The sequence below is a fragment of the Agelaius tricolor genome, unplaced genomic scaffold (genome assembly GCF_023055355.1).
Source record: "Agelaius tricolor isolate 1412-34295 unplaced genomic scaffold, bAgeTri1.0.p SCAF_29, whole genome shotgun sequence".
Taxonomy (NCBI): Eukaryota; Metazoa; Chordata; class Aves; order Passeriformes; family Icteridae; genus Agelaius; species Agelaius tricolor.
This window is the reverse complement of record NW_027269289.1, coordinates 1,460,389-1,485,598: the sequence shown is the minus strand read 5'-3', so window position 1 is coordinate 1,485,598 and position 25,210 is coordinate 1,460,389. Positions and strand designations below refer to the sequence as shown.

The 25,210-nt window shown below is 45.2% G+C and overlaps 1 protein-coding gene across 5 annotated transcripts in view; it reads right to left on the bottom strand.

The window, feature by feature from the left end:
* The window catches only part of ARHGAP32 (Rho GTPase activating protein 32), a 238,606-nt gene that overhangs the window by 118,493 nt on the left and 94,903 nt on the right, over positions 1–25,210 (bottom strand). For 3 of the 5 annotated variants that reach the window (XM_071449843.1, XM_071449846.1, XM_071449840.1), the window contains exons 3-5: positions 13,916–14,007; positions 12,809–12,850; positions 12,252–12,336 (exon numbers count right to left, since the gene is read on the bottom strand). In XM_071449843.1, coding sequence (XP_071305944.1) covers positions 12,252–12,336; positions 12,809–12,850; positions 13,916–14,007 — 219 coding nt within the window. Of the gene's footprint in view, positions 1–12,251; positions 12,337–12,808; positions 12,851–13,915; positions 14,008–17,542; positions 17,595–25,210 lie in introns of those variants that run through there. The other 2 variants (XM_071449844.1, XM_071449841.1) reach the window with 2 other exon arrangements.

Genomic DNA, 25,210 nt, shown 5'->3' with positions numbered 1-25,210 from the left:
CATGATGATCTGGGAGGTTTTTCCAACCTCAGTGACTCTGTGTCCAGGGACACCAAACTCATGACACTGCACTGAAAAGCAATTATGCTCTGAAATATTAATTGTAACCTTCTTACTACCAAAAAGTGAAGGCAGTGGGGATTTTAGAGCTCTTCTGGTCAGTCACAAGATGCCAAAGTTGGATTCCTGCTAAATTCTGCCAAGAAGTGAAGCTCTTAGTTCACTAAATAAGCCCTAGTAAGGACTCACAGCCAGTCAGGGGGGCACAACTCACAATCCCCTGGAGTAAGGAGAGAAAGGCCAGGAAAATCAGACTCTCCTGAAGCCTGGAGCACTGTGCTGTAGTAAACCCCATAGATTTAGGAAAAGCACCATGGAGGATATGAACAACAGGAATGCTGAAACAGCAAAAGAAAATTCCTGTTTTCCTGTCCTCCACCCCTTAACCTATCTCTGTAACCCTATAAGGCAATGTCATGTTAACCCCTTACCCATTGGTCAAGCTTGGATCCTTTCCAACCCTATAAAAGAAGCATACTGTACCCCATTAGGGGAGAAAGAAGAAGAGCAGAGACCCTTCACGGACCTCCCCAAATAAAGCCATCTTTGTGGAACAGCCTGCGCCTTCTCCTTCTCCTCTCTCTCCGTCTGCTGCGGCCTCCAGCCCAGGGCACCACTACCTAGCAAGCAGAGCTGAAATCCTGAGAGCTTGCAATCACTATAGAGCTGATAATCACCATGCTTGCTAGATGGTAGCCCCACAGTGTTGGCATGAGCGAGCTAGCTTCGGGCACCCAGTCCCTGCCCAGGGACTGAGCTCCTGAGCCCTAGTGCTCTGCTTTATGATAAGGCCAAATAAGAGGCTTTATTACTGTGCCATCCAACCTCCCACGCTCCCTGACACCCCACACCGTGAGCACTTCAGCAGCACTGGGTGTTTTCAAGGGGTTACATGTAAATGCTCACAGGCAGCCCAGCTGGACTGAATTTGAAGCTGTATTTTCCAGAGCACAAGCACACACAGGAATTACCCTGTTACTTGCCTCTCACAGGTTATTTATGTGCTGTGCAAGAGCACTGTATCCAGTATGGATCCAAAACCCCAGGGAAGGAAGAAAAATGCTTTCACAGATAAAAAATGCAGCTTCTGTACGTATTGACTCAGTGAAGGGCAGTGAGAACAGCACAACAAAATGCCTGAAATTCAGGGTACTAAAGAAATTATCTTGGAAACCTTTAATGAATAGGATGAGCTTTAATTTTGTGAAGTAGTTCATAAACACTGTCTTGGTTTTTTGATCCATCTATCAAAATTGGTTGTGCCCAGAGGATGGACTTGAAGAGTTTCAAGGTTAACTGCATAAAGGGTCTGTAACAGACAGATCTGCAACTCTGTTTTCATTTTCAATTTAAAAAATTCTGCCAAAATGCCAGAGGCAGGAGTTACAATAGTAGAGATATGAAAAGAATATTTTAACCTTTACATTTCCCAGATGACAATTAGGGAAGGTGGGTTGTGAATAACTCAGGTTACACCGGAAATGCTTCATGTCCTGGGAACTACCCAAAAGCTTCTCAGTGGAATTGGAACTGGGCTTCTGGTTTTTAACCATTTCATTCACTCTCCAAAGGGGTCAGTGTAAGCCTCCCCTGTGCAATGCACTGCTTGGAAGCTCCTGTTCTCCACAGAGAGGCCTCACCCTGCAGCCCTGCCCTCCTCCCAGTTTCTGCACATTTCAAGGGAGAGGGGTCTGTGGGATTCAATTCTTGTAGTATTTAAGCACACAAGCATGAGGACAAAAGTAATGGCACAACCCAAGCTGGGACAGCCCCCTGAAGTCACCTGGGCTGGCACTGCTGTCACACTGAACGTGACTCATTAACCCAACCATGCTCATTAACCCAAGTTAAATGGCTAAGCCCTTAAATCACCAGGCAAGGGAATTAGTGGTCACAACAAATCTGGACCTGACAGAGGACAGCTCTGCTTCACACACCAGGACAGACACAGAAGTTGGACCTGATGAACCATGGGGGTCCTTTTCAGCTCAGATTTTCTGGGGTTCTATGGAAAAACAACCCTTCCAGAACAAGTTCCCAAGCTGCTCCATACTGTGGACAAATGACACATTTAAACCTTTATTTTGCTTTCTAATATTGGTATTTCAGTTAAGATTTGTACTAATAGCATATAGTAGTTTTGAAGAGAAAATAATGAAATAATGACTTAGCAACAGTTCTGTGCAAAATAAGCATTCCTCTATAGCAAACACTGATACAATAACTTGTCTAAATGGGCACAGGAAGGATCTAAAATGCTCCAGCCCTCCTTACACCTCAAACCACTTTCAGCCATGGGGCCAAGCACATTTAAATGTGAACAAACTGCTGTGGAACACTGGAGCACACACACAGAGCCTGCAAACCCCACAGCACAGGGCCTGTGGGGAAGGTGCTGCCATCCAGATCATTATTAATTCTGCAGGCAATTCAAGTCAGGGTTACTGCTGCAGACACAGTTTGCTTTACAGGGGCTGTTTCATCCTTACTCTGATCGTCACAACTTACAAGACACAGACATTCATAATCCTAACAGAAAACACATCATCCACACCTTAATTGCTTTTCTAACAGGAAAATAAACCATTCCTCCATATGGTGCACCACAAAGAATTCTAAGAGCTCATGGATATTTTGTTGTTTAAAAATCCAAGTCTTCCCTCTCCCCTGGGTTATCTGAAAATCATAAATGATAAATTTGGAACATTATTTTCCAGACTCTCTGAGTGAATTGATTAATGGCCCAAGTTCTGCATCTTTGTGACATTGGATAGGCCTGAGCAGTTCAAGTCAGCTGGGAGAGGAAGGCAGGGCTCCAGACCAAACCCTCCCTGTGCCTTGGTCAGCATCGACTTGCAGCTCTGCAGAACCCTCTGCTGTCTTTGAACTGCGCTTAGAGGAACAGAGCTGGAAATTGAGGGATACAGGGAGGCTTAAAAGAGTTCAAGGGGATGAGGAACCAGGGGAAATAAAGCCCAGAACAGCTGTCCAGGGTGTATTCAAAGTGCCCATCAGAGCTCAGTGTTCCTGCTAAAACCCATCAATAATTCAAAGTGCACTAGCCTAAGAACTCATTCCTCCACAAAGAGCTTCCAAACCTAACCCAGCTTTTATTTAATCTGAAAGCAAATGGCAAAGCACAACACTAAATCAAACCTTGAGCCAGGGGACTCTGAACCACTCTGATGCTTCTCAAGTCTCACACCTTTTATTTAGTCTCAAAAACCCTGAGCTCCCCTCACCTCAGCAAGGCAGCAGCCCTGTCCTGATATGACATTCCCCCTCCTTTCATGCAAATCCTTTCTGCCCCAAGGCTCCAGCTCCCAGTAGGTTCTCTGCCCATTCCAGCACTGCTATACCTACAATTATTGCAGGACTTAGCAGATAAAGAATTATTCAATAATTTAGCAACACTGCAGTTGGTTGCTGAATTCAGAAGTGAATTCCTGGGCTCAAGCTGTAAAAATAACAGAAGATGTTTTGATTTCTGAACTACTTCAAGCTGGTAAATGGGAACCTGGTAAAAAATCAGTTCATTTAAAGACTGAATGTTTTGACATGTTGTATTTGCAATAAATAAGATTCACACTTAAACACCACACAGAGGAATTACATCTCCACTGCAAGGTAAATCAGAAAAGTTTTGGTTGGGATCTAAACATAAACTGTCAGGACCAGGCAATGCCACTTCCCCAAGAAGTGCATTTTTCTAGTCAGTTTGTTTTATAACCACATTTATAAGTTTCATCAGTTTTCCAATAGAACAGAATGGATTTTAAGGCCTGTTCAAGGATTCTGAACATCTATAACGTGTATGGCACTATGTATTTTTATTTCCAACTCATATAATACCAGATCTGTGGAACCATCTTCCCCTTAAATTATTATCTACATAATTCTGAGTGTGATGTTGCCAAAAGCTCTCTCTGCAGTCAGAGTTGTCAATTCTGACTGCAATTCCCAAACCATGCCCTGAGCCTCCAAAACACATCTGATGGAGCTTGGAAGCATCTCTGTGCAGCCTAAACAAGCTTTTGATAAAAGCTCCTTCTGGGAAATGAACTATTTGAAAGGAAGAAATTCAGGATGGTGGTAGGGAATGTCTTGCACTTTAAAAATATGTCCCAGAGTAAGTTTTTATTAATATTTCTTTTACTCATCTGCTCGGGTGGAAGTAAGAATTAGTGAGTAGAATCAAAGTTTGTTCACTTAGTTTTAAGAGATAAAAGAAGTTAAACTTCAGGGGAAGAGGTCTGGAAGAGGCAGTGAGATAATCTCATGCTTCTCCATGTAAGTATTTGCTTTTCAAAGCCCACAGCCACACATCCACGTGTAATGGGAGCATTCCCCTTCCCTTTGATGCTGCTTTGCCAGCAGCCTGAGTTCGCAGGTTCTGCTGAGAAAATGGCCAGAAATGACAAGCCAGTAATTGATACCTTTGGAATTCTGAGTCAAGACCAAAGAGCTCTCTGCTCTGGAAGCTCAGGAGAGCTGATGGTCAGTGCCTTGCCTGCAGGACAGGGAAGCAGGAGCCTCCACCTTCTGCTCCCACCCCACAGCAAGGGATAAAATCACGAACCCATCAAAGCCCACAGACTTCTCCAAATGCCTTCCAGACATCCAACAGCCTGGGTAGGGGGAGTATGTGCCTGCTCCTCCTCTGAAAAAGAGAAATCTGCCTGAATCCAGCTCCTTGGGAATGTTTATGTTCACAGGAAATCTTCTGCCCAAATCTCTCTTTTGCAGATAAAACAAACAAAAGTGTGGCCTCAGCTCAGCAGATCTAGAAACACCCTCTGTGACCCCTGTGCAGCTGCACATCCAGCGCTCTGGCACAGGACAGCAAACACTTCCACAAGGAGCATCCAAACACCAGGAGCCCAAATTCTTCCCCCTCCCCACAGGACAGCTGGGGACAGGCCAGGCCAGTGACAGGACAGTCCTGAGCACTCCAACAGCTCCTCCCTGATTTCACCCTGAGAGAACAACCCTGAGCTCATCACAACATAGTGCAACACTGTAGTCCTGAGTGAAGCAGTGCTGATGTTCCAAGACTGGAAATTACCTGGAAACCAGATCGTGGAAGCACCATGAGGAAATGGCCACAAGGTTCAGGACACAGAGCACACCTGGAGACAGAGGTGGAGCGTGTGTGGTGTGCTCAAATCTTACACAGAAAGATGTCAAAGCCAAGAGAGCCAACAAATGTTGCAGGATCATGTTATATTCTAGACACAGAATTACAGAATCCTAGAATAGTCTGGCTTGAGAGGGACATCCAACCCAAAAACTCATCCAGTCCCACACCTGCCCTGGCAGGGACACCTTCCCCTGTCCCAGGCTGCTCCAAGCCCCAGTGTCCAGCCTGGCCTTGGGCACTGCCAGGGATCCAGGGGCAGCCCCAGCTCCTCTGGGCACCCTGTGCCAGGGCCTGCCCACCCTCACAGGGAGAAATTTCTCCCCACATCCCATCTATCCCTCCCTGTGTCAGGTATCGCAGCCGTGCTCCTGCAGCAGGGAATGAATGAACACGTTCCCAGGGCAGGGCAGGGCACCCACCCCAGGGAGGGCTGAGCTAATGAATGAACATTTAACACCCCCAGTCTGACTTGCTGCCCCCAAGCTGCCAGTTCTGTCATCAGCCCTCCAAACTCTGGCCCCTGAGCAGGGTCTGAACAAGCTGCCCTTTCTGCAGGCAGCTTCAGGTTAAACACAGCACAGGAATGTTCCCACAGAAGTTTGGTTTCACAGCTCATACATCCTCTGACCTGACAAAGCTCCACGAGAGGGGAAACACAGAACCCTGCTCCTGCAAATCTCGGGGATCATATCTACAAGGCAGTTATTAAATCACTCCAGCCTGGCATGCTGGCAGATCCCTGAGCCCAGCATTACTCTGCATTTTAACACCATTCCTGGTGGAGGATGGCTGGCTGCAGACAGGATTTCATCTCCCTTCAAGCACTACCAAAACAGGCATTATTTTTCTGGAGCCCACAGAATCTTTTCAAGTTTATAACATATTTTAATAATGTATATAATACAGCTTTCTGGTTTTTCCAGGTCGTTAAACTGCAGGAAAGAAAAATTTTCCAACACAACTGTGTTCCAGTTACTAATTAAACCAATTTTAACACCTTTCTGCAACATGTTGGTAAAGATGATTTATGGGGCTGGCAAACAGCAGGAGGTCAATGTCAAAATAACAGCTGGGCTTATTACAGCCACTTGAAGATTTACTCATGCCATCAAATAGCCACAATGAACAAAAAACCCTACAATTCCACAGACAAGCTTGCTGTATTTCCAGTGGTAAATGTTGGAGAAGGGAAAATAAGCTGGATTTCTGCAGGAGGTCTGTTTTCTGTCCCAAATGGGTCTGTTCTCCTGTGGAGCTACGGATCATTCCCTAAAAACGCATAAAAACATCCAAAAGAAAAAAGAGATGGTAAAAAAGCTCCAAAAATACCTGTTGCACTGAACCATGAGGTAAAAATCTCATTTGCTTGTAATACTTCTTTGTGGGTTCTAGCTCATCCTTCCATGGGTACAGCTTCATGAGCATCTTTTTAAAATCAAGCACATAGATGGAATCAGACACAGCTGATCAAGATAAATAAATCCAGGGAAATAGAGAGTCCCTGTCAGAGGCCATTCCATGAGCTGAGCAATGCCATCCCAAAAGATGAAGTACTGATTCAGAACAGTCAGTCAAAGGGAGCAAAGGGTGTAAAACACCTTCAGAAAGAATCAGCAGTAAATCCACACGGGAACACCAGCCTCGATCTCCTTCCTGCCCTGTGACAGCTGAGGTAATCCTTCCATGACAGAACCCACACTGGATTTCACCAGGGGAAGAAAACCAGGGAACCTGGAATTTCACAGGTGTGATCTTGTTCCAGGGAGGAATTTTTCTGAGGAGCCTGTGGCAAGCTGGAAGCAAGACCAGGAAACAGCAGAATCCAAAAACTGAGGTGAACTTACTCGAATATTTTCATAACTCCTTTGGCAGCAGAAACCTTGGCCCAGAGACTCCAAATTTTTGAAATTCGCTGATCTTGGCAGGAGGCTGTGCCAATTTTCAGGGAGTTGTGGCTGGAATTATTAAGTTAATAGAGGCATTTTCCACCTACACTCTGAACAGTTGTTTTTATATACCCACGTCCTTAAAACAGCCCTTGCAACATCCCCAGCACCACTTTGGGAGGCAATAGGAACAAAATCACATGGAGAAGACAGGGAATGGGAGGGGAAGTCCTCAGTTTAAAGAAGGGGAACATACCAGAATCCAGCCAGGTAATTCTGGGAGATTAACAGCATCCAAAGATGAAGGACTGAAAAGGGGCCTCTCTTCACACACAATCTGGGTCTACATCTCACTCAAATATTCATAAAGACAAAGCAGAATAGAGCAAAATTGTGTTTCAAAGCCCCAACACACATCAAAATTCAGGCCAATTTTTATGCTTCTTACTGAGAACTTGCATCTTTTACAGGGACTGAGATGGGAACTGCTGTTTTATGTTTTGCCTTTAAAAATCAATTCTTTTTCCTTCTTAAACACTTCACACAATGAGTGGGATAAATGATTTTGCAGCCTGGAGCTACTCATGCTGCTCCTGACTGCCACACACCGACAGCATGGTATCCACAGAAGAACCGGGGGCAAACAAACCCTCCTGCCCTGCAGGCACTGAGCAGGCTTGGGGTCAAATCCCTGATGGAGAGATCCAAGCTAGGCTGTCCCACCTCTGGCAGACACAGAGCAGGGAGCATCCCCATCCCTGCTGCTCCCAGCTCATCCACAAGGCTCCTTTTAGCTGTGGCACTTGAAACTATCCCAGTTAACCCCAGCCAAGGGCATCTGGCCAGGCTTTACCAGTTTTGCTTCCTCTGCAATCCAGCCTAGGAAAAAACTTACAGTGACTCCTTCACAAGCACATTCCCCCCATGCTGCCCCTTCCCTGGAATATCATTATATAAAAGAAAAAAAGGCAAACCAAGAGCAGATGACCCCAAAAAGGATCTTCTCAGCAGGCTTTGCTGACAACAGGCACAGAAGGACTGAGCTGCTCTTTGCACTGTTTCTTACCCCTGAGGCACAGCAGGAACATCCATTTCCAGGGGCAAAGCCCAGCTGCTGCTGGAGGCAGCCCATCAGCTGGGCAGAGGCATTCCCACAGGACACAGCTCCTGACAGGAACTCCTGGCAGCTGAAGCTGCGCAGGCGGAAGTGATTGTGCCTCAAATACTTCCTTTACCACTGATAACACAATTCCTGACATGGCCCTGCCAAGGCTGCACTGATAAGGAGAGGATCTGCAACCCAGTCCTGCTCCCACAGGGATTTATTTTTAGACGTCAGATGCAGCAAAGCAAACAGAGACTGTGCTGTTGGAAGGGATAATTCTGTGTCAAATGCAAGATGCTGAAGTGATATGAATGTTACAGCACTTGCCTTGAGCAAATGGCTTTTGAGGGAGCAAAGAATATTATCAGGGAAGCGTGGAGCTGATCAACTCTCCATATTCCATTACCAAAACCTTCTCAGCTGAAGATAATGTCTTAATTCTTTCAAGTGAGGAACAGAGTATTAATTCCTGGTAGGAAGTAGATATTTAAGGAATTCCTAATCTTTCTCCTGTTTGTATTAATGGCATTTAGCACTAAGTAAAGTAAAGCCATATTTGATAGAATCACAGAATATCCTGGGTTGGGAGAGACCACAGGGACCATCCAGTCCAACCCCTGGCCCTGCACAGACACCCCAACAATCCCACACTGTGCATGCCTGGGAGCATTGTCCAAATGCTCCTGGAGACTTGGCAGACTTTCTTTAGAATATATTTATTGAATTACATTAATGTCTTCTTAAATTATAAAAGAAATTTAACTCTGTCTCAGTCTAGAGCCAGTTCTTAATGCAAGCAGAAAGATATGGGACTCCATATCCATTTTTCTATCTCACATTTTTAAACTTGGGGAATTTGAAGTTGCCTCAATAGGTCCCATAGAGTTTTGATGAGTTCTTTTCAGTTATTTATACATAAATCTGCTGGAAACCAAACAGATATAATACAAAGCTTGTTTGTTTTTCTAGATGCAAAGTGCTGATGTTGAACAGTGGGCATTTTCATCATTTCACAGGTGTAATTACAGACTCTTCTGCACAATGCAATTTAACCACTTGGAAATGACCTTTTATTTGTACAAAGATTTTTATGTAGACTTACCATCAATGTGTCCAATGAGTGAGAATCAGGTTCAAAAAGTTAAAGGGGAGATACCTTGTATAATATGTAAATTGAGAAGGAGCTAAATTAGGCAAAAGATAAATTGAGAAGAAACATTGTATCTCCCTGGGAGACAGTCCATAAAAAAGCTGAACCACAGTTCTGAATATTTATCCCATGTCAGAATAAAACACATCTATGAGGCAGAACCTGGCTTTTCATTAGAAATTAAAAATTGATGATGCAGCCCTTAAAATAAATACAGTAATGAACATAAGGTATTTCAGCAAAATGCCAGTGAATTTTGGGCACTGATGCAATCTGTGAGGCTTAACCTGTTGGTACAGCTTTGACATCACTGCCTTTGCCTGGCAACCAGCAATTTCCTGGGATGCCACACGTGCCTGGCTGGCCAGCCACAGGTATGGGTAAGATATTGCTGTTGGAAGCAGTGTGGAAGGACATTTCTGAAGAGAAAAAGCCCCCCAAAATGCATCCAGCCTCACTAGCACGGTGCAAGGATTAGAAGAGAACAAATCCTTTTTCATACCTCTCAGCAATTTAATTTAAAACTATCTCATCAGGTGAAATGTCAGGCTATTAATACCTCCTGCACCATGAGACCATATTATAAGTGACATAAACGTTACAAAACAACCTGAAATTTGGCCAGGCTGTTAATAGACAGCATTACACAATTCCTGACACGGACAGATAATGCTGTATTTTCTACTATGCAAATTTCTAACAGTGAATAGATTTTGAAAGCAGTTTACACCCACCAGCCCTCAGATGCAACTCAGTAATTCTCTATTAGGTGCCAAGCTGTCACTTCCCATCACTCCAGCCCACTGCTATTCTCTGCCCTACCTTGGGAGCACAAAGGAGCCTCCAACTTGATTAAAATGCATGAGCCCCGTGTGAACCTATTTTTAAATCTCCCAACTAATACTGCTGTTGTATTAACAGCTTTCATTTATTTTACCATTAATACTGGTACTCTAAGGAAGTGCTGCAATGCTTCATCTTTTCGCATTTCAGCAGCAAAGCTCTTGTTCTCAAAGAGATTTTTCACCATATAAAAAAGTCCTGACACTGTGGGGATTTATCAGAAACCTTGCTTAGGCAAAGGAAGCAATTACAGGCACAGAGGGCCTGAGTCACCTTATTTAGACACAAATTTTGCTTTAGGTACACAAATAGCTAAACAGGTAGGGTTTTTCAGAGGCAGATGTGGTGGAAACAGAACTGAGCCCTCAACACACACAGAGTCTCAATTTCATGACAGTTCTTCTCATGCTGTCACCAGCCCCTGTTTTCTTCCTGGTTTCACAGCACAGATACAGAAAACAGCTCAGGGCTGAGATAACCAATAACAGCTCAATAACCAATACCATTTTTATTTCCTGCACTACATCCTTCCACAATCTCTGTTTTTCAGGCCGAGATTACACAGCCTCTGGTCTGGTTGTGCCAGGAAACCACTGAGCAAGAGCAGGGGAAGCTGCAGGTGTAGCAGTGACATCACAAAAAGCAGTACTAAACCACTCCTGCTTGTGGGAGCTTCCCAGCAGAATGAGCTTCAGGAAAACCTGGAAAGGATGTATCACCTGGTCTTACTTCTGCCTCTCACAAACATAAAGATGAGCCCCACAGGTCTGACCAGCCAACCTGAACACATCCCAGGAAATGCTTCAACCCACAAAAGAATTCATTATTGGTCATCAAAACAATGTGCCATGCACAGCTTGTGCTCCCTCCCCAGTTGCACATTGTACTGAACACCCCTGGATGATGGGAGGGAGAACTCAGAGGACCACAGGATGCAAAAACCACACCTGTGCAGACACACACCTGCTCCAACATAAAACTTCTCTCCACAATTACTGAAAAATTGGCAAATTACCAGAAGACAGAAAGCAGGGACACAGATAAGCCATGGTGTTCCTATACACAGAAAATGAAAATAAACAGTTTTCAGCAGAGTGAGTTCTGCTCCTGCTCACCTGTTTCCTGGGGCCCCCATGGGAACTGAGCTCTTTGCCCTCTATTTTGTGCCCAGTACTTTGTGTGCCTGGGTCTGCAGAGCCCACACCCCAGAACCAACCCTCCCAGAGACACCAAGTGTGAGCAACAGCAGATCCCAGCCCTGAACAGGACCCAAGCTCATTCCCAGCCAGAATTTTACTGAGACAGAGGAAAAAAACCCAGCTGCATAATTCTGCTTGCAAAAGTGTCAAGTACAGCAGCATGGAAGGCTGTAAATAATTCACTCAGTATTACAGGAAATGTTTTACAAATGAAAAGGTTGTAACCTCCTTTTGGCTACAAGGCTGGCAGATGCTGGAGGCATTCCTGCTCCTCTAAGTGCAGAACAAAATGTGTCCTGTTTGTGAGAAACTCCTGGGTCTCAGCCCTGCCTGAAAAATGCTTCTGCCTGTATTCCTGAGGGAGGGATCACAGAGGAGCAAAGTCTGCACACTTCCAGAAATGCAGCTCAGGCTGACGAGCACTTTCTGGTATTTTGATGACACAGCTGCTGCAATGCACAATGCAGAGCTAAGGGAAGGGGTAAATTTGATTTATTTATATTTACATAAATACATTCACACAATTTTTTAATCACACACACACTCAAACCAAAAATAAACATGCAGTGATTACAGATGACTCAAGACTGAATGTTTGATACAGTTTTAAAACAGTGACATCAGCCAAATCCAGTGGAAATATAAAACCATCTCCAAGCTCAAAGGAGAACTCCACATGACTGAGTGCAGATTCTGCCCCAGCACATAGAAGCAATTCCAAATAGTCTCTACAGCTTTAAATTCTTACCACTAAACATTTAGCAACAAACTAAATGAGCCTCAATGGGAGTTCCCTCTATGCCTCCCCACCGGGTCAGCTAGCAGGAAGCACAAGGTGTTTTATGTGTAAGAGAAATCCAAGACTCACCTGTATGTTGCCAAAGTCCACGTTTTCATAGTGGAAATGTGCACACTCAGCCATCTTCGGGAAGTGCCCCTTTGTAAAGGATAACCTGGAGCACACCAAGAGCACACCATGAGATGGATGCAGACCACTCAACACAGATAAGCAACAGCTACTGATAAAAAACAACAACTTTCTCATCCTAAAGCAAAGGGAACACAGGGATTTGTTGATATGATGCACCAAAACAGTGGGGAAGGGAACCAAGTGAGAAAGGAATGCTGAAATGCCAAGTGGCTTTTCCACTGCATCCCTACAGAGCTGTGTGACATTCCAGCAGCACCACATCCCAGTGCATCCCTACAGAGCTGTGTGACATTCCAGCAGCACCACATCCCACTGCATCCCTAGAGAACTGTGTGACATTCCAGCACCACATCCCAGTGCAGCCCTACAGAGCTGGGTGTGACATTCCAGCAGCACCACACCCCTCAGGATGGACAGGAGCAGGGACAAGCAGCTGCAGCTCACAAATGCACATCCACAGCCTTACACGAGACACAAGGAAAGCAGAACTTTACCTGTGAAAGGCATCACAGCCCATCAGTCCCGGGGGGATGTATCTGAGGGTGCAGAACAAACTCTATTTATCCTTTGCCTTTTGCAAAATTCAAAAATCAGGCATAATTATTCCCAAGTGTTTCCAGCAACACTGGTGGCTGCCGGGGAGCTCCTCTGGCTCTGCAACATGCTTCTGCTTCTGCTGAAGCTATTATAGACTCCTATAGATATTCCTGGTGGTGAGCCAATGAGATTGTCATTATCTAGCTCCCTCTTCCCACGGGAATACAAGTGGGAAGTGAGATGCAGCATCTGGCTGCTCAGCACTGGAACAAAGAACCTTTTCCCTCTCAGCAGAGCACTAGAGGGGTAAGCTGAAGGCTCAGATGCATCGGTCTCGGGGAGTTCTGCTCCTCAAGTCAGCAATTTTAGCAAAAGTAATATTGATTATTTCTGATCCCTGTTGCTGCACACATAATGACTCGGTTTACAGTCTCTGGGAGAGAGGCAGAGACAGAAATACAGCATGAGCCCACAGGAAAAAAAAAACCAAACTGGGAGATCAGGGAAGAAAAAATATCCCTTAGAAGGGAAAACTGTGTAAAATCCATTCAAATGAAGTTACAGAGGGCAGAATGCAAAAAGAAAAGAGAAAAAAATATCAGATAAAAAATACATATAGGCCACCCACTCGTCCTGGTTTAGCTTTCCAGAGCATAAGGAGACAGGGAAAATTATCTCACTTACACATTGCCTGTGCTTCTTTTGAGATTTTTTAATAATTGTTCTATTATAATATGTTCTATTGTGGGTTTTTTTTAATTAATCACTTTCAGGAAGAATTGGTAAAGAAAATTAAAAGCACTGCAACAGTGAAGTTCAAACCCTACCTAGCTTTGTTTCTATAGCCAGAAAGAGGAGAGTGAGCCAGCAAAACCTCTTATTCCCAGTTTTAGGCTCCATTAGCTCAAATTGCCTTAGCTCCACATGGATTTCAGTTGCTCTGCTGAAGATACACCATCAGAAATGTTGCTGAATGTCCTGCACTGCAGCCCAGCAGCCAGAACTCAGCACAGCAAAACTGGAAGCCCAGGAAAGACGAGAAAATCATAGAAGTCTGCTCTTACTTTTTCACATTCTTCACCTTCATGCTGGCTGTGCTGCCGCAGGAGCGGAGCGGCAGCTCCCCCGGGATGTCCGGAATGTCGGCACCTCGCGCCTGCAGGGAAGAGACAGGACAAAGAGGGAGGTTAAACTTGGCTGCAGGCTCTGGGCTCTGCCTGCTGACAGCAGCCCCTCTGTTCTGCACGGGGCCACAAACCTCACACGTGCTTAAGATGAATTCTGCCTTTTGACCAGGGAAAACTGACCCTTGGGATGGGGACCAGGGAGGTGACAATCTCTTCCTGCCCCAAGCCTTGCTAACTCTTGGGTAACTGTGAAATCCAGTACTTAATTTGTTGCTACTTCTGCTTTCTAAAGCAGAGATTTTCAGAGGTGGGAGTGAAATAGAAATTCCAAAACTCCGTACTTGGACTCCTCAGTGAGTACCTGATTTTCCAGACATCTGTGTGTTTAAACTCAGGCAGAGGCACTGCAAAAAGCTGGATTGCTCACACAGTGGAAAACAAGTTAATGACAGAGCTGCTTATATGTGGGATGTGAACTTCTAAAATAGATGTTTGAAGCTATTGGTTTAAGTGCTTGAGGATATTAAAATTCCTTAATTACTAAAATTCATTTACTTCAGTGAGGCCAGAACTCCAAACTCCCTCCTCTCTGTTCTGTCATATTTTCCCATCCCCTCCTTCCTCCAGCTGCCTTTGCCTAAGCCATGAGCTCCGCTGGGGTTGAATTCTCCATCATAAGAGACACAAACACTTGACTCCATGAATTTCTCCCACTGTGATCCAGAGGAATGACAGGTTCAGTGAGGCTTTTATGGAGAGAGCAGTGATCAAACAGCAAGACCAGCACAACTTCACAGAGAAGGAGGAGAAACAACTGATGCTGGCCAGAGATTGCCCATCAGTGATGTGGGTGACACCACCTGAGTGAGTTTTTTCTGCTTTATACAATGCACTAAAAACATGAACAATGTCCCAAAGAGGGAATGCTGAACCAAGAGGAAGAAAGGCACTTCAGTGTTATTTGTTTTACAGGCCTGGAACCAAAAAGTATTCCATGAAATCCTTTTCCTAATGACAGGAGCAAAGATGATTGCCCTGATGTTACATCAGCCCCAATGGTTCCAAGTTGGTCCAGCAGAAGATCTCTGAACAGAGTTGGATCTGTCCCAAAGCTGCGACTGATAACAGAACACAGTTGCATTCTGCAGTGTGAAATATGGAGAAATATGGGAATATGGTCTCCACCCCCAAAACTTAATAGTTGGACCAGCAAAACCCAAGCTAGCAGCCCATGTGTGGGATGAACTACAGGACAATTTTGTCACCCCTCCCTGAAGCTCCCATTTGACCCTGGCACAGGTTACCTGTATCTGAGCTCCACCACATCACTGAGAGCTGTGGTGAGTCAGTCAGTGCCATTCTCCTGGTTGTTTTCACCAACCAGACCAGTGCCAGAGAGAGAGAGAGAGAGATTCATCCCACTGAAGACCAGACAGGCATAAGGGCGAGGCTACAACCACATTATCCATGTGAGGCTCCTGCTACAGTCACCAGGGACACTCCGGTACTTGAGGTTCATTCCCCTGCTTTAGACAACAGGAGGAGAGTCCTGGAATGGTTCAAGGTGGAAGGAACCTTACAGATCATCCAGTCCCACCCCTCCCCTCGGCAGGGACACTTTCCACTATCCCAGCCTGCTCCAAGCCCCATCCAACCTGGCCTTGGACACTTCCAGGGATCCAAGGAGAAGCACAGATTCTATGGACACCCTGTACCAGGGCCTCACCACCCTCACAGGGAAGAATTTCTTCCTAAAAGCCCATCTAACTACTCTCTGTCAGTGTGAATCCATTCCCCCTGTCCTGTCGCTCCAGGTCCTCGCCCACAGTCTCTCTCCATCTTCCTTCTCAGCCTCTTCAGGCTCTGCAAGGCCACAATGAGGTCACCCTGAAGTTTCTCTTCTCCAGGCTGAACAATCCCAATTCTCTCAGTCTCTCCTCACTGCAGAGCTGCTCCATCCCTCTGATCATCCTGGTGCCTCCTTTGGACAAAGCCGAACACGCTGCAGGAACACCCACTCCCCTGGACACAGGGCTCCAGGCTGAGCCTGGCTCTGAGGAGATGAACCCCAAGAGCTGCAGTAACCTACCTGCAGCTGCACCCATCCAGCTCCTGGTGCTTCCAGTGCTGCCCTTGGAAGATCCACTCTGACCGAGCTCCACCCTTTGAGCACCACTGAATAAGTCTGAACCCAGGTCTCTCTCCCCCAGCTGCACTGTCCACAGCCCTGACCACAGCCAGTGCTCTGACCCCAGTGTCCCACAGCTCTGCACAACAGGCACAGCCACTCACCAGAGGAAAACAGGAACAATATTTATGCACTCAAATAAACCTACCCTGGGCTGACTGACTTACTGAGCACACAATCACTTCAGGATGTAATAGGACACTTGAGAGTCTCATTGTCGATTTTAGCATTAAGAGGATCACCAATTTAATAAACCTTACAGGTCCTTTACATAAGAAAATAACTAATTACAAGAATAAATGTGCCATTCCAATAAGCTGCTTTTAGGGCAAGCTGGATGCGCTTGCTTAATTTCCTAAGGAACAGAATTTCTGTAGGAAGAGAAGTAATTTTTCTTCTCCATCACCAGTAGGAGCTGGTGGGATATAAAAATGGATAAACAATCTGACAGAAAATGTGGGCTTCAAGCCAGTTTTCAGCAGTGGGCAGAGACCTCCCTGGATCTGACTCAAAGCAGCGTAGGCAAAACTCACACCTCCAGGAGCCCAAAATGCCAGCACCTCTATTGGAAAAGTTGCATTATCCTCTCCTTCCCAGTGGAGTTAAGTCCAAATTGAGCTGGATTTCTGCATCTCCCATTTTCTGCATCCAGTTAACTGGACCACAATGAGATGCAAGGCAGTAATTAACTCCAGGGGCTTTTCCAATTAGAGCTGAGCTCCATGGACTGCTGCAGAACAACGATCTCTCCAAGGCTCACAGTTGAGGCAAAAGCACAGAAAGGTAAGGGCATAGAACTTTTGCAAGCTCAGATCTTTATTAAGAGGTACCAATATGAGAAAAAACCTTGGTGAAGAGACAGATACCAAAAAAGAAACTTATTGTAATTTTAGAAACTGCATTACTCCTAAATAACCACAGCTCCTTTCCATTCAAACCAAAGATACACAGCTACATAAAATGGATTTTATACACTGTTTTGCACCTGTTTGGATGCAAAACTTGGCATGTAGCATGCAGGTCACTCTCCCCTCAAAACACATGCAAAACCCTCCAAATGAAATTTGTCATCTTTTGTGCTTTGTGTCACAGTAATTTAATTTTAAAAATAATTTTGAAACAGTTGGATTATTTACATCTGAAAATTAGCTACCTGGCATCATCAGTGGCTTCTCACTTCCCTATTTTCTATGCGTCGCTGTGCTGTGGAAACCTGGTAATTGCAGAGCAAATCTGTTTATGCAAATTGTTTAGTCCTATTTTCACAGCTGAATGTCACTGCTGCATCAATCTGCTCCGGTCCAAAACTTGGTAAACAAATTAGAGCTCAAGGCAGAACTCAGAGAATTGATTTATCAGGAATCTCAGTCGCTTACCTTTGCAGGGAAGGCTTAGGAGCGACACCACTTCACCGGCTTGCCCTAAACCAAGAAATTCTCCTTCCAAAAGCTTGACTTGTATCAGTAGTAGTTGAGACAATATTGCAGTAAGTCAGTATTTTGTCACAGATACCTGCAGGGATTGCCAGGCAGGGAGATCTCACGAAACCCTTCCTCTAGGGAGGAGGAAGAACGCCTGTCTGCCTGTCCAACCCTCCCGTGGATCACAGCATCACAGGATTGGTAAGGGTGGGAAAGGCCTTCAAGATCAAGAGCATCCCTCACTGCTACCCCTGTGCTCAGCACCAAACCGTGTCCTAAGGCTCCACACCCACACATTTTCTGAACACCTCCAGGGACAGTGACCCAGCCCAGCCCTGGGCAGCTGTCTCAGGGCTGGACAGCCCTTTCCAGAAAGAAATTTTCCCTGATATCCAATCTAAACCTCCCCCAGAGCAACTTGAGGCCGTTCCCTCTTCTCCTGTCCCTGTTCCCTGGGAGCACAGCCCAAGCCCCCCAGTTGTCCCCTCCAGGCAGGAGTTCTGCAGAGCCACAAGGGCCCCCCTGAGCCTCCTTTGCTCCAGGCTGAGCCCCTTCCCAGCTCCCTCAGCTGCTCCTGGGGTCCAGCCCCTTCCCCAGGTCTGCTCCCTTCCCTGGACATGTTCAAGTGTTGCTCCTAATCTCCCTGGGAATCCGAGAGAGGAATCTGAGAGCTCTCGCAAATCAGGCTGTTTAGCTTTAAGCATTTGAGATTTCTAGTCTTTTTATTTATAGACATGATTTAGAAAACTTCAGCTTTGTGCTCTCTAGCACACAAAACCTTAGTCATAAATCATTTATATCTAACGATTCCACAGCATAATATGAAAGGATTTTCTCCTAAAGAGTCTCCTTGCATTTATCAGAAAACATGTCAACCTGTTTCCCTCACATGCAGAGACGTAACACAATCTGAAATATGTGTAAAACTCAATACAACAGTCCAGTGAACACAATGTGATGAAGTTTCCACCTTGGTATCCTCAACAGGGGAGAATATTGAACCAGTGCAGATCCCACAGCCCTCCTCCTGCTGCTTCTGACTTACTCTGGGATGCACAAGAAACCCTGGAATCCCACAAGTAATCCCATAGTTGGTTTTCCACAGGACTACAGAAAGACCTCTGAGGAGGGACCACAGATACACCTTGGAAGGTGACTGAATCCAGGTGAGATTTCTGAAGGCAGGAATTTAATCCAAGGTTATCACAAAGCAAGATTAACTATTAGACAGGCACTAACATATTCCACTGTCAGTCTCTCAACAAAACCAGTTTGGAGGGACCAGATTGCTCTGGATTCTGTCAGCACATGGCCTTGTTTCTAAAAGCAGCAGAGCTGATTCTAAATGCTGTTTGGTTTCCATGACAGTCTTTCCTTTACATCATCTTCATATTTCCCCTCAATCTTCTTGGAAGGAAAAATTACAAAGAGAGGAAAAAAACCTAAACCGCCTCTAGAGCTCTCAAAAACCCTAAAGCTTTGCTTCAGTTTTACTTCTTTGCTGGAGAACAGCGGGGAACAGAAATATTGCTTCAGGAGAAGTCATTACTCTGTAGAGAGCAGTAATTTCTTCACTTGGCATGAGGAGGAATGAAGAGGGCTGAAGTGGGTGCTCATGTACAAGGACGTCAATAGCTACCCCAAATTTTGGATACCAGCTCACTACACAGAGCTGGCTCAGCATCTACTCCATCAGGGAGTTTGCTCTGCAGCACTAAAAAGAAAGTGTCCCACAAAATTCCTTGCTCCCTGTGAGGTGGAAGGTGATGGCTCCCTCAACACCTGCTCTCAGGAATTACTGCTCAGGAACTCACTTGGAGCACAATGAAGGAAGAATTTTGGTCATCTCAGCTTTGACCGTGCAGCCTTTAACACACTCCAGGGAGAAAAAGTTCTCTCTGCTCCTCCTTCAGATGTTGTGACAACTACCCTGGTTCTCCACAATAAATAAGTCAAAGAAGGAAAGAGAAAATGCACCACTAAACTGAGAGTCGCCATGTTTGAGCTCCAAATAATTCCGAAGGAAAGGTCCCAATTCCACAGCATTTATCCCTAAAAGGATTAAGATGTACTGAGCACAGCAAGGCTATAACTGGGTCACTGTTTTGAATGGCAGAAATATATGGGAATGCATGAGGAGACAACATTCACCCCAAAACGTCAGAGGTACAGGGGCAATATGATGGAAATGCAATATTTGCTAAGTTCTTCATGTTACCACTTTCCATGGATTCATTCAGTGAAACAAAATTAATTTCTTAAGCATTTTCATACAGCATGGCTCTGTCACATTAGCACATTGCAGCTACATTTTTCAGAGCTGCTCAAGATATTTGTACACGTTTAAAATAAAGAAGCAACACCCAGTTTAGGTACCCAGGTCTGACAATGCCATCTTAAAGAAAAATATGTGTTTGTCATCCTACAGCAGTTTACCAAAGAAGTTAAAAATAACATTAAATATCCCCCTCCAATTCTGCATTTCTTAATTGACATGGGAGGTTGTGGTCTCCCTGTCCCTGGAAGTGCTCCAGGCCAGGCTGGACAGGGCTTGGAGCAACCTGGAATAGTGGAACATGTCCCTATCCATGGCAAGGGATGGAACTTGATGGGCTTTAAGATCTCTTCCAACACAAACCATCCTGTGATTCTGTGATTTTAAGGATTAATCCTGTGCTGTTCATGTTCTCATCAGCAGAGTGCAGCACAGGCACATTCAATAACACCCAGCACAAGGATATTTTCCAGAGTAAGAAACACTGGAACCTTTTAATTTTTTTTTTAATTGAAGTCATCACTTAGCTCCTTCCTTAGTGTAAATATCCTTTCTGGCTGGAGGGGGGCTTTAGGTGCAGAGCTCAAGGCCAGGATGGCCTAAGTAATTAGAGGTAGAACTGACCTTTTAATCTAGCTCTCAGTTTGTGGATTGTGGAAAGTGCAGAAACACTCAACCAGCCAGACATGCCTTTAAAATCTCATGGCAACTGAGATAATGGAATAGAGAAAAGGAATGAAAAAATGACAAGTGCTTACAGTAAGGAAACTTTGAACACTGGCAATGCATATTCTTAATCCCATGACTAAGAAATCTGCATTGAATAAAGACATGTGAATGTGCATCATTTTGTGAGTTTAGAACTTTTAATTCCATTTTTCAGGTTCTCAATTCCAACTGCTCCAACCAGTACACTTAGTTCATTCCATGTATAAAAGAGAATTCTTCTCTTTTTTTTAAAGGACCACACAGAACGTGTTTTTTCTACTCCCAGAATCTCCATGAAAAAGGGGGGGGGGGGGGGGGGGGGGGGGTAAAAAAAAGCAAAACAAAAAAACACTTTAAAGCATTGCCATGAGCTGGCAAATTCAGAGAAACCTCCCATTCCAGAGACTTAGCATCACAGAGGAGTTAGTCCAGGGCATCCATTTACCATAGTTTAAAGGATCAGCCTGGAATGAGCAAAGAACAAATTCTTAACTATTTGTCTACTGTGTTTTCAAATGAAGATCTGCAGATCACTGATATGTAGGTCAAACCTTCTCCAGCTCCCGTGTAAAACCACTGAAGTGGAATCCAAGACATGGAACAAGCAGCTTGGCAGCTCTGAGCACCTCCTTTGGCACTGCCACTGTCACTGTGACCAAAATTCACCTCTGCACAGCAGCGTGAGTTTGTGCCATGGCAACATTTCCCAAGTGAGCCTGAAAGAGACACACAGCTTCTCACTGATTCTCTGCACATGAACCCAGTGCACCCAAGGGGTGCTGGGGATTTTCAGCAGAACAGTCTCACACTTGTGTTTTCCTTCACAGAATCCCCAGTTTTAGGGCTAAAAGGGATGCAACCAAGCACAAGTGAATGGTCAGCTACTGAGGGCAGCATTAGCATGATAACTCCCTGACAGCCCTAAGTTTGGATCTGACATTCCCATAGTGAAGCCTGATTACCATTCCCAAAGCCCTGGGCCCAGGAGCTGCAGGGTACAGTACACAGCCTCACACAATGGCAGAGTGGCTCAGGAATGTACTTTCTTTAAGAACAAAAATCCCACATACAATATGCGTGGGAAAGGCAGACAGGGTTAGAGTCCTGCTTCTGTACAGCCTACAAAATAAATTACAGAGAAAAGCCACAGAAAATAGAACATCCAACAAGAACAATACTTCTGATTCCAGTTTCTTGTTGGTAAAAAAAAAGGCCCCAAAGATCCCAGCTACTGTTTGATGCACAGAGGGAGGAGGGGATCCTAATTATGGCTTGGATATAAAAGGACAATTGGAGCTTTGGGTTGTTATTGTAGAAAGCAATTTCTCATCACATAAAACACAACAGAGATAGATTCAGGCTCAAACAAGCAAATCCCACTCTGGTAAGTCCCCTGGCCACAGCCAGTGATTATGCAAATAACAATGTGATGTTATGTTATAGGTATAAATCGGATTAGCAACTCAGGAGTTGTCCCAGTGCAGCAGCAGCAAGATGGGGAAGGTGGAAAAAACAGCAGCCTGACATTCAACCCCAGCATCTGAGTCAGGACAATTAACAGGAATTTATATTTCTGTGTGTTAAGCCAACCTGGGCTCAGCTTTTGTTTGTAGAGAAGAGCTGTGTCCAATGGCATGAGCACAAAACTGGGATCCACTGCACTCCCTGCCCAAAGCCCTGTGACAACACAGCAATGTGAGGAATGTGGCTGCCTCTAGCATGCACTTTATACCACAGTGTCCATAAACTTCTGACCAATACAACAGAAGAGTAACTAACTCTGCCCAAGGGAGGGGAAAGCCCAGCCTGGGATCACACACCAGGCTGCACAAATGGGGCAGGACTCCTCACCCTGCTGCCCTCCAGAAAAGGTGACACAAGTTGGAAGTGGGAGGTGACACTGCTCTCCAGAAATGACCTGGAGGTCAGAACAGGACACTTGATGCTGCAAGAGCTGGGAAGGTGAATAATGACCAGAGAGCTGCTCCAGGGCTGGAGCCCCTCTGCTCTGGAGCCAGGCTGGGAGAGCTGGGGGTGCTCACCTGGAGAGGAGAAGGCTCCAGGGAGAGCTCAGAGCCCCTGCCAGGGCCTGAAGGGGCTCCAGGAGAGCTGGAGAGGGACTGGGGACAAGGCCTGGAGGGACAGGACCCAGGGAATGGCTCCCAGTGCCAGAGGGCAGGGATGGATGGGACATTGGGAATTGGGAATTGTTCCCTGGGAGGGTGGGCAGGCCCTGGCACAGGGTGCCCAGAGCAGCTGGGGCTGCCCCTGGATCCCTGGCAGTGCCCAAGGCCAGGCTGGACAGGGCTTGGAGCAGCCTGGGACAGGGGAAGGTGTCCCTGCCATGGCAGGGGTGGCACTGGATGGGCTTTAAGGTTCCTTTCAACCCAAACCATTCCATGACTCCATGAATAATCTGTGCCCTGGCACAGATTAAAAAAACACGGTATTTGATCAAATCCCAAAATGTACAGCCTTACACCAACACAGCAGTGACCCATAATATGCAGCAAGGCAGAAATGTAGGGAATGACATATAAAAAAGTCAGGCTAATGATTACCAACATCTTCAGGGAATAATTCATCATTTTATAATTAAGAAGGCTGAATCATGGCAAAAAACCCCAAACATTAATGCCTACAATCTTCAGAAAGACAAACTCTGACACGGTTTGTTTGTCTCTTGGGCTTAAATTAGGGTGGGGAATGGAAGGAGATGGATGAGCAGACTGTTGATACCCTTTAAAAACTGTTCCATCTTTTCCTACATTATGGTAACTAAGAAGACATGGACAGTAATTTAAAAAAAAAAAAGCCAGTTAAAATGAACCATGAACCACTTATAAATTAGAGACTTCTTTCCCTTCCTTAATGTTCCACCTTCTTTTTAAGCAGCTGGGACTAGGGAAAAGAGATTGACAGTAAATAAATTATAAGTTTTATCTCCCAAATAAGTACATTTTGAACAACTGTGGCATTTCCTGTAATCTGACAACAAAACAGGCATAGAAAGAGATCAGCTTCAGAACAGGGTGGGAGGGAAAGAGGTGGAGGGTCATGACAGTGTAATCCTAACTTCAAAGCTCAGGGTAAGGAAGAACCTGGAGCAGGTACAGCAGCATCCCCAGCACCATGGGAACAGCACCACCAGCAACAGCAGCCTGGCTGAGCCAGAATTAGGAAAGAAATTACAAACAAGGTGCATTTAAATTGGTGATGATGGTGCACAGCAAGCTGCTGATCCAGCCATAGCAAATTCTTCATAATAGTCTTCATAATAATTCCTTCATTTTGTTGTATAGAAAGGGACTTTCAAACAGATATTTACAAAATATAATTTGGATCTCCTGGCTCACCACTGTAGTACCAGAGTGCACACACTGGCAAGGCTTTAAATGTAACCAGAAACTATTGCTGCTCTTGCCTATGAAAATTAAATTATTACTATGAATTAATACTTCCTGCCAAAAATACAGTTTCCATTCTGGATTAATTGAACTTATTTAATTGGCAAAGCCAAATGGAAGCCGATGTGCCAATTAAGTGATCGCCCCAATTTCCAAAGATTCTCAGGGACAAGTTTCATGCTGGGAGCCAGCCTGCGAAATGAAAAGGCCCCTCTAACCAAGAGGCAGAGAAAGAACCTCACACAGCAACAGAAACCTTTGCCAAAAGCTTAACAAGGGAAAATAATGCTAGACCCATGCAGCAATAACAAGGAAAAGCGAGTTATGTGAATTGAATAGGAAATACAGGTTACTGATGCAATGCCAGAGCAGAACTGCTTTGACCAAAATATTATTGCACCTGATGGATGCCTGGTGTGCTGGCCTGTCCCAAAACATTTGTGTCAGATCAGTGCCTGTGCTGTCCACACTTCCTGGACTCCCACTCCCATTCCACCCTTCCCTCTGTTATCCCTATTCCCCAGCCTGAGCTGCAGCAACTCCATGAAAATGCTGCCCAAGACAGACACACTGCAGCTCCTGTAGGATGAACACAGTTCTGACTCACTAATCCAGGCAAGTCTCCTGAGGACCTTCAGCAGCACAAAACCAACTTCCAAACCTACAGGTAACATTTTCTATAGCATTAAGGCAGTGATCCCTCAGACTTAGAGCCAGAAGCCAAATGCTGGCGCACTTAGGTGGAGAACCATTGAAATCGGGCTCTGATGCTGTCAGAGCTCAGGGAGAATTTGGACAATGCCTTTAGCACAGGGTGGGATGGCTGGGATCCTTGGTCCTCCTGTTCAGGGCCAGGAGTTGGACTCAATGACTTGTGGGTCCCTTCCAGCTCAGGAGATTCCATGATTCTAAAGTTCATTTCTACTGACTTGTTCAAGCCCTTTAAAAGATAGCAGAAAAGCCCCACAATTTCAGCTTCATATCTCCTAAAACTTCCCCTTGCACTCAGGAGCTTAAAACCTTGGACTTTTAAAAAGAACCTGCAGCTGGGCAGTCAGAGTTCAAAAGCACATTTTTCCCCAAGAAATTATTTCCATGATGTGGAACCCATCTGAGAACAGGATCAGCCTGACAAAACTCTGTCAGTGACTTCGGAGCTCTCAGCCGTATCCTCAGCTGTAAAATTCTGGTCTGGGTTCACACACATACAAAGCGTTAAGAGACACAGGGAAA